Raw genomic sequence first — 10,077 nt, forward strand, 5'->3', positions numbered from 1 at the left:
TTCTCAGCATCCTCCACTTAATTGCAGGCAGGTTCGTTTGGGGAGTGCTGAATGCTAAAACACCACTCAACAGGGAGGGTTACAGCACTGTCCCACAGGAAAACTCTTGGAGGGCTCACGTTATAGAATCATAGAATAATAGAATTGTTTAGGTTGGAAAAGACTTAAGATCATCAAGTCCAACCATCACCCCAGCACTGCCAAGCCCACCACTAACCCATGTCCCTCAGCACCACGGCTACGCGGCTTTTAAATACCCCCAGGGATGGTGACTCCACCACTGCCCTGGGCAGCCTCTGCCAGTGCTTCGCAACCCTTTCTGGGAAGAAATTTTTCCTCATATCCAACCTAAACCTCCCCTGGTGCAACTTGAGGCGTTTCCTCTTGTCCCATCGCCTGTCCCTTGGGAGAAGAGCCCGACCCCCCCCTCGCTACCCCCTCCTTTCAGGGAGCTGTAGAGAGCGAGAAGGTCTCCCCTTGGCCTCCTCCTCTCCAGGCTGAACGTCCCCAGGGCCCTCAGCCGCTCCTCCCAGCCCTCCCTAGGCTGGGTTGCTGGGAGAGCTGGATGCAGCTGCACCCCCCGGCCGCACTGCAGCCCAGAGGCTCCGGCTGAGCTCGGAGACCAGGCTGTCACGCCGGGATGCGGCAACGCTGGTGAAGAGGGGGCTGAAAGCATCGCGCTGACTCCACCACAGCTGCTGGGATGGAGCCTGGGGACCCGCTGCAGCAGGGAAGCGGGCAGCAGGGGGGGCAGGGGACAAAGCACCGCTTTGCTAAGCACCCAAAGCCCTCTGGGTGTTTTGGGGTGAGGCCAGAGATGTTGGGAGAGCCAACGGCGGTGATGGGGCGCAGGGATGGAAGCCAGACCCCCCCCATGCTCCGGGGCGGCTGCTCGGTTTGGTGGGATTTCACTCGTGCGGGAAGGGGCTGACGGCGTGCGGCGAGGCCGCCGGCCCCAGGGAAGCAGCTCACGGACCGGATTACACTCGGCTCCCGCATGTCACAGCTGCCGCACTGACACAATGCCTTAAACTGCATTAACCCCCCCCCCCCCCGGCGGTTGGGAAGAGGCTCCGGCAAACGTGAGGCCTCGGGAAGGATCCCACTCGGCACCTCCGACCCGCCTGAGCTGGGCCGAAGCTCCCCCGTGCTCCCAGGACCGTTTCGGGTTATAAATGATTAAATTCGTTCCTCCCCAGCTTGCACACGCGCACACACACACACAGAGACCCGTGTGTGCTGAGATCCAGGCACAAGAACGTACACACAAAGGGAGAGGCGGAGACACCCCTGTGTGTGCACACACACGTAAATGGATGGATGCACACACATGCACACACGCACACGTAAACACATGGATGCACCGGCACACACAGAGAAACATAAATGTACACAGATGTATACATCCCCCCCATACAGACACTGCTACACACACACACATGTACCTACACACCAACAACCAAATGTGCATGGAGACACGCACACAAAGGCACATGCGCCCATACGTGCACACACAGACAAACGGCCACACACATGCAGGCACACATGTACAAAACCATTCACACCTGCACATGCGCACACACACACACATGTGTACACCATGCACACACACACCACACACGCGCACACACAGGCAAACAGATGCGCACAGACACATGTATGCCCAGCTGTGCCCGGGCGCACATGCGTACACATGCACACGCATGCAGACGTATGCACGGCACATCAGTACACACAGGCATGCACACACATTCACACGTGTGCACAAAAACATGCAGACTCACACCCACATACGTGCACATGCCAACACACAAGCACACCTGCACAGATAAACACACACGTGCCAACACATGTGCACAGATACATGTACACACAGATCCGCATGCACAGATGCACATATACAGACAACATGCATGTGCAGAGATGCATGTGCGTGCATACACATACATATGTGCATGCACATGCCAATGCAAAGGCACACAAGTGTGCAAACACACACACGGCTACACATATGCACATGCATGCACACATGCACAGACATGCACTGACATACATGCACATGCCAACAGACATGCATACATTCATGCACACATGCACATATATACACACGCATTCAAAACACATATATGCACATGCCAACACATGACACACACAGAGCAATGCAGAGGCACATGTGCAGACTCATGTATGTACACATCACACACAAGCATGCTTGCACACGTACATGGATAAGGAACTGGTTGGACAGTCACACTCAAAGAGTTGTGGTCAACGGCTCCATAGCCAAGCGGTGACCAGTGACAAGTGGTGTTCCTCAGGGGTCGGTACTGGGACTGGTGCTGTTTAACATCTTTGTTGGTGACATGGATGTTGGGGTGGAGGGCACCCTCAGCAGTTTGCCGATGACACCAAGCTGAGCGGGGCGGTCAACATGCTGGAGGGGAGGGATGCCATCCAGAGGGACCTGGACAGGCTGGCGAGGTGGGTCTGTGTGAACCTCGAGGTTAAACAAGGCCAAGTGCAGGGTCCTGCACATGGGTTGGGGCAATCCCAAGCACAAATCCAGGCTGGGCGGGGAATGGATGGAGAGCAGCCCTGAGGAGAAGGCCCTGGGGGTTTTGGCTGATGAGAATCATAGTCATGGAATGGTTTGGGTTGAAAGGGGCCTTAAAGACCATCTAGATTCACAGTCCCCCTGCCCTGGGCAGGGACACCTCCCACCAGCCAAGGGTCCTCCAAGCCCCGTCCAACCCGGCCTTGACCACCTCCAGGGATGGGGCAGCCACAGCTTCTCGGGGCACCCTGCGCCAGGGGCTCACCACCCGCACAGGTGAGAATTTCTTCCTCATATCTCATCTCAATCTCCCCTCTGTCAGTGTCAAACCGTTCCCCCTCATCCCATAACTCCCCTCTCTGATGCAGATTCCCCCCCCAGCTCTCCTGGAGCACCTTTAGGCACTGGAAGGGGCTCTCAGGTCTCCCCGGAGCCTTCTCTTCTCCAGGCTGACCCCCCCAACTCTCCCAGCCTGTCCTCCCAGCAGAGGGGCTCCAGCCCTCCCAGCAGCTCCGGGGCCCCCTCTGGCCCCGCTCCACCAGCTCTGTGTCTCTCCTGCGCTGAGGCCCCCGAGCTGGAGGCAGCACTGCGGGGGGGTCTCCCCAGAGCAGAGCAGAGCAGAGCGCAGCAGAGGGGCACAATCCCCCCCTCGCCCTGCTGGCCACGCTGCGGGGGATGCAGCCCGGGATGCCGGGGGCTCGCTGGGCTGCCAGCGCACACTGCCGGCTCAGGGACAGCTGTTCATCCACTAACACCTCAAGTCCTTCTCCTCAGGGAGGAGATCTCCATCCCACCAGGTTGCTCCAGAGCACGGGCAGCACCTCATGTGTGGCATCACCCAGGCACCCCGGCACAGCCGGCAACTCCTCGCAGAGGTGGAGGGGAGCAGAGGCCAGGCGGCTCTGGGCCAGGAACAGGGAAGAACCAAAGAGCTTCCACCAGCCAGGGCTTGGGACCCACCTTCTGCAGCCTGCAGAGCTGTGGACCAGGTCACCATGAGGAAGGTGGCAGAGGGGACACGGGGACAGGCTGGGGTCTGGGTGCAGAGACCCAGGAGCAGCCCAGGGTGCTGGTGCTAGGCAGGTCAGGCCCAGCTGCGGGCAGGGTCTCCCCTCCACAAACACCCCAGGAGAGAGCAGAGGTCCCCCCGCACATTGCTGGCTCATGCTGAGCTTCTTACTCTGGTGAGACCCTGCCTGGAATACTGCATCCAGCTCCGGAGCCCCCAGCATAAGAACGACATGGAGCGGGACCAGAGGAGGCCCCGGGGATGCTGGGAGGGCTGGAGCCCCTCTGCTGGGAGGACAGGCTGGGAGAGGTGGGGGGGGTCAGCCTGGAGAAGAGAAGGCTCCGGGGAGACCTGAGAGCCCCTTCCAGTGCCTAAAGGGGCTCCAGGAGAGCTGGGGAGGGACTCTGGATGAGGGAGGGGAGCAATGGGACGAGGGGTGGGGGTTTGCACCGGCAGAGGGGCGGTTTAGGGGAGATAAGACACACGCACACGAACACGCCCCCCCCCGCCCGGCAGCGCCCGTCCCCCCCCCGCGGCCGTTCCGGGAAGCGCCGCTGGCCGCCGGCATGGCGCGGGCCGTGCTGGCCCTGGGCGACAGCTTGCAGGCCGAGGCCACTTGCCCCATCTGCCTGGAGCTCTTCTCCCAACCCGTCCTCACCGAGTGCGGCCACAGCTTTTGCCGGGCCTGCCTGGAGGCGGTGCTGGGCACCCCCCCGCGCCCCGCCGCCTGCCCCCAGTGCCGGGCCACCGTGTCCCCGGGCTCGCAGCGGCCCAACCTGTCGCTGCGGGCGGTGGCGGGGCTGGCGGGGACCCTGGGGGACGAAGCCCGCCGGCCCCGCTGCCCGACCCACGGCGAAGCCCTGGGCCTCTTCTGCGAGAGCTGCCGCTGCCCGCTGTGCCCGCTGTGCCGGGAGGGGGACCGGCACCGGCACCACCCCGCCCGCCCCGCCGAGGAGGCCGCCCGGCAGCTGCGGGTAGGGGGGAGCCGGGGGGGACGGGAGAGGCTCTGGGGGACCTCGGGGAGCGGGCTGGGTGGCCTCCAGGGGGTGGGCAGGGGTCCTGTCGGGGGGCGGCTGGGGTCTCCTCTGGGCACAGGGCAGGGGACCCCCCAAACACGGGCTGGGGTCCCCTCGGAGCACAGGTTGGGGTCCCCTTGGGGCACGGGCTGGGGTCCCCTCGGGGCACAGGTCAGGGTCCCCTCCGGGCATGGGCTGGGGTCCCCTCTGGGAACAGGTCGGGGTCCCCTCTGAGCACAGATCTGGGGTCACCCTGGGGTACAGGGCAGGGTCCCCTCCGGCATGGGCTGGGGTCCCCTTGGGGCATAGAGCAGGGGACCCACCAAACACGGGCTGGGGTCCCCTCTGGGCACAAGGCAGGGTCCTCTCCGGCATGGGCTGGGGTCCCCTCAGGGCACAGGGCAGGGGACCCACCAAACATGGGCTGGGGTCCCCTCTGAGCACAGATCTGGGGTCACCCTGGGGCACAGGGCAGGGTCCCCTCAGGGCATGGATGTGGGGGTCCTTTCCAGGAACCAGTTGGTGTCCCCCCAGGGCATAGGTCAGGGTCCCCTTCAGGCATGGGCTGGGGGTCCCCTCAGGGCACAAATCTGGGGTGCCTCCCAGACACAGGTCAGGGTCACCTCTGAACACAGGTTGGGGTCCCCTCCAGGCATGGTTCTGGGGTCCCTCCAGGCATGGTTCTGGGGTCCCTCTGGACATGGTTCTGGGGTCCCTTCTGAACATGAACTGATGTCACCTCTGAACATAGACTGGGGTCGCCTTTGGGGCACAGGACAGGGTCTCCTCCAGGCATAGGTTAGGGTCCCTCTCCAGCCACAGATTTGAGTCCCCATCCAGCTGCTGGCTGGGGTCCCCATCTGGCTGCGGGCTGGGGTCCCATGTCCCCACCACCCCGCTGGGCCTGCTGGTTCTCCTGTGGCTCCCACTGCCCGTCGCCTCCCCCCCAGCGCATCCTCTCGCTGCTCGCCCCTCTGTGGCCCCGCAAGGTGCCCTGTATGTCCCCAGCCCCAGGGGACATGGTCTCCCCCCAGGATGTCGGCTGGCATCCCCCTGCCAGCAGCTTGCTCTGCTGTGGGGCATAGCTTGGAGGAGCGGGAGGGTTTGTTTTTTTCTAATACTCCAGAAAATTTATGGAGTGCGTCTGAGACACTGTGCCACTGTCACTGCAAACCTCTTCCCACAAATCCCACTTCCAACACCAAAAGTTGTTTTTCCTAATTAAAAAAAAAAAAAAACAACCCAAAACACAACCAACCAAAAAAAAAACCCCAAACCACAAACTTCAGGGTTTCCACATGAAGCTGTTCCAGAAATGTTTCTGGCCAAAGCAGCTGCACGTGGGGCTCTCCCCAGCCTGTCCGTAACATGTGCTGGCGCTGAGCCCTTCCCTTCGCTCAAAACCCACCCCTAGTCACCCTGCACAGCGGTATTGTCCCCACAGGGGCTGCTCGGTGACATCTTCTCACTAATGTAACCCCAAAATCGCCAGATAGGTTTGGGTTGTTTTTTTCTTTTTTTTTTTTTTTTTTCCCTCCAGGAGACACTCCAGAGCAACCTGGTTTTTCTACAAAAAGAGAAAGAGGAATTTAAGCCCAAAGGAGAGAAGAAGAGTGATGGCCTGCTGGTAGGTGTTTCTCTCTCTGTGTGCACGCCGTGCCCCCTGCCTGCCTACCCACCCACCCGCCTTCACGGGCGCGTCCCGCCTTTTCCTCTCCCCGTGTATATTTGTCTCCTTTTCCCTAACACCACTATTGTCTTTTCTTCCTCTCCCTGCATCCCATCTATACTCCTTCCATCCTGCTCTCATTCAGACTCCGCTGTCATCTTGGGTCCATCAACATCCAGACTTGCCACCCACCTCTGCTCTTCCAGCTTTTTCTCCCCAAAACCTCTTCTTTTCTCCATGATCCTTGCTCCCCACTTCACAGCACCAGCTCCCCACGCCTGTGTGGAGGCAGCTGGTGGACGGGGTGGCTCAGGGGCCTCTGCGCGGGTGCCTTGCAGGAGAAGGTGGCCTCGGAGCGGCAGAAGCTGCGGGACGCCTTCGAGCAGCTGCAGCAGTTTCTGCGGGAGCAGGAGGGTGTCCTGCTGGCCCAGCTTGACCGGGCGCATGGGGAGCTCGCCAAGGAGCGCCACAAATACATCTCCAGCGTTTCGGAGAGGAAATCGCTGCTGGACACGCTGATTGCGGAGATAGAGAAGAAACGTGACCAGCCAGTGGTCGAATTCCTTATGGTGAGGCTGCATCACCCACCCGGGCGCTGTGACACCCACCTGGCACCCTCTGTGTTCCGGTGCCCATGCAGCCCAGAGCCTAGGAGTGAAGGGCGGTGCAGTGCCAGCCGGTATGCCAGTGGCCACGCTGTGACACCACAGTGCGTGGTGTGGCTGTTGTGAGTCTGGGCCTGCAGCGTGAGCTGTGAGAAGGCGAGGATTTGGGTGAGCAAGTCCCTGGAGAGTCCCCAGGAGGGTGGTGTGACCCCCCCAGTCGCCATCACCCTGTGTCACGCAGCAGGAGAGCAACTGTAACTCACTGCCCCGGGGACTGTGGTTCTTCTCGGCAGTGCCAGAGCTGACCTGGTGTTTTCTTTCTTCCAGGATGTTGGCAAAACCCTGAGCAGGTATGAAACACGTCTCTCTCCTCCCGCGCGGCTCTTCTGGACAGAGGTTTTGAACTGCTGCAGGCAGCCCAGCAGCAGCAGCTGGGGGGAGGTGGCTTTGTCCTGCTGAGTATTTGGGATTTCTCTGGAGCCAGAGGTTGCTGCCCCCCTGGTAAAGATGGGGTTCCTGTGCCCAAAGCTGGGACACAGTTCCCCTGAGTTCTATTGCTGTAGGGGATTGTCCCCCCCGTTTCCCTCCTGGCCCCAGGTGCTGGCTGGCTGCTCGGGTCAGAGCTCCTCTCCGTGTTGTTTCCCCTCAGCTGCGAGGCGGCAAAGGCCCCAATCCCGGAGCCAGTTTCCCCAGATCTGCAGAGGACCGTTAAGAGCCTCACTGAGATCAGTCAGCTGGTTGTGGGTGCAGTGACCAAATTCAAAGGTAAAGCAAAGAAGCGGCGAGTGGTACCTTGCTCTGTGGTCAGTGTCTGAGCTCCAGGAGGGTGTGCTGCTACCCCAGGGCACCGGGTATTACTGTCCCTGTGCCGTCCTTCCCCTGCGTTGGCTGCAATGGGACATCCTCACTGCCTGGTGCCTCTGCCCAGGGTTTGGGAGCAAAACACGCCTGCTCCAGATGGGACCTGTCTCCGAGATGGGCTTTGCTGGATCCCGGGGCTGCGGGAGCTGGGGAACAGGCTCCACGTCTGGCTTGCTGTCCTGATGGGGAGCAGGAAAGATGCCACAAGAGCAGAGAGACTCAGGCATCTTCCTTTCCTTCCTCTTCCTCTAGTGAACCTGCTGAGCGAGATGGACAGAGAAAGGGGTAAGTTTCTCAAGCTGATGGGCACAAACGAGTGAAAAAAGCTTTCCAGAATGAGTTTCCTTATGTCCTTTGGGCAGAGGTGGGCTCGCACCACAACATCTGAATCCAGGCTCTGTCTAAATCCGTGTCCCTTCGTTTTGACTAGGCCTGCTATAAAAATCCAGGTCCATCCCCATGCCAGGCAACACCCAGTGACACTCTCCTCTTAACACCAAACGAGGGCTGGGACAGTGCGAAGCCCTCAACTTCCCTGTCTATGGAGACTTTATCTTCTTTCGCTACGATGTATAAGTCTGTGACTAGTTAAGCAAAGGGGCCATGTGCATTTTGAGTTGACTTTTGGGCAGAGATCAGAAATGCTTTTGGAGATGCCTGGGGTCCATGCAGTCCTAGCAGCATCGCAGGGCTTGGGGCTGGCTGGTGCTCTTTGGGCTGAGGCCGGTCTCTGCCCTCTCACTTTTTGGAACGAGGAATCTGATGCATAAGATGAGCGTGCCTCAGTTTCCCCCACACTGCAGTCCCCACCGTGAGCCGGGGCCCTGGAGGAACGGACTTAGCAGAGGGCCTGGGGTGGTGGCACTGTAGTGACAACTCTGTGACCTTGTGGGATGGCCACGGGATGGCAGCAGAACATCCCACATGAACGAGCAGCTCCGGCTCTGCCGTGAGATTACTCGGTGGAGCTGGGTTAGGAGCTGTTTTGCCCTTTGGTGAGCTCTTGTCCCCCTTGTCACTGTAGCAGGGACTGGCCTGGCACCAGTGCTGCCTTGCAGGCAATCTAGCGCAGGATTAGCGAAGCAGGTTTAGCAAAGTCCATTGCGCCTGTGCCCTGCGTGTGGGGACACTGCCTGGCTCCGTCCTGCCTCAGGGAGCGTTGCTTTGCCCATGGGTCCTGACATGGAGGGCATCGAGGACCCTGTGTCTCATGCCACCCGAGGGGGCCGTGGGTGCTGCCTGTGTGTGCTCACGAGGCACGAGTGCTCGCTGTGATCACAGGACACATCCCAGCCCCATGGAAGAGGAGGGAGAGGTGCTGGTTCACTCCTCAGCAGGCAACATACTGACGTTTCTCTCTGTTGTGCATTAGTGAACGTGACGCTGGACCCAGAGACGGCAAGCCCGTACCTGATCCTCTCAAAAGACCGCAAAACCGTGTGGCTGGGAGACGGACAGGAAAACCTCCCCGACAACCCCAAGAGATTCACGGGCAGCCCCAGCATCCTGGGCTGCCAGGGGTTCACAGCTGGGAGGCATTACTGGGAGCTGGAGGTAGGGGACGGGGACAGCTGGGCCGTAGGGGTGGCTCTGGAGTCCGTGCGGAGGAAGGACTCGCTCAGCATGGCCATGGGGAAAATCTGGGCCCTGCGGCTGGACTGGAATCGCCAGTACACGGCACTCCACATGTCCCCTGCCCCGCTGGCACTGAAGGAAGAGCCCCGGAAAATCAGGGTCCACGTGGACTATGAAGCGGGCCAAGTGACCTTCTACAACACGGAGAACATGATGCAGATCTTGCAGTTCAAGGCCTCCTTCACTGAGAAGGTCTTTCCATACTTTTGGCTCTGGTCACAGAAAACCTATATCCAGCTCTGTGCCTGATGGGGCTGGATGCTTCCCGGTCCCTTGCCTGTGCCCTTGGCTAGCTGAGCAGGCAAGAGGCGTGGGAATGACGCAGCATGGCGTTGCAAACTCACTGCAGCTCTGCCTGGGCTGGATCCCCTCTGCATGTTGCTGCATCTCCTCCTGCCAAGTCCTTTGGAGCATTAAAGATGTGTTGTCGTGCCTGGGGGTGTCTGCATGCTGGTATCCTGGCCAGATCTCACAGTGACCGTGTCCCACCTGCCCCTGTGGGCACCAAGGACACTCACAAATAAGCAGGAGAGAGGCAGGGAAGATGCTCTGCTGGCCCATGCTGGTCTTTGGCAGCACTGCATGGCTTGCTTTGGCTCGGTGGTGGTGTGCTGTGTTGTGGGCAGCATGGGGATGCAGCCACCCCCACACCCAGGAACCTGGGATGGAGCCACAGAGCTGCTAACAGTGGTGCTAACTGCTCACATAAAATTGTAAAAACTGTTGCT

The 10,077-nt window shown here is 60.1% G+C and overlaps 1 protein-coding gene across 1 annotated transcript; it reads left to right on the plus strand.

Annotated features, from left to right (window-relative positions):
• Positions 1-4,129: 4,129 nt before the first annotated feature.
• LOC309668729 (E3 ubiquitin-protein ligase TRIM7-like) lies at positions 4,130-9,935 on the plus strand (the record flags this gene model as incomplete). The annotated part of the gene is made up of 7 exons (XM_082479212.1): positions 4,130-4,537; positions 6,120-6,206; positions 6,587-6,817; positions 7,181-7,203; positions 7,503-7,618; positions 7,967-7,999; positions 9,087-9,935. 7 exons carry the CDS (start codon positions 4,130-4,132, stop codon positions 9,596-9,598), a joined length of 1,410 nt encoding a protein of 469 aa, XP_082335338.1. The 3' UTR covers positions 9,599-9,935.
• Positions 9,936-10,077: the final 142 nt, after the last annotated feature.

Source organism: Vanellus vanellus (genome assembly GCF_965231255.1).
Source record: "Vanellus vanellus genome assembly, chromosome: 2".
NCBI lineage: Eukaryota > Metazoa > Chordata > Aves > Charadriiformes > Charadriidae > Vanellus > Vanellus vanellus.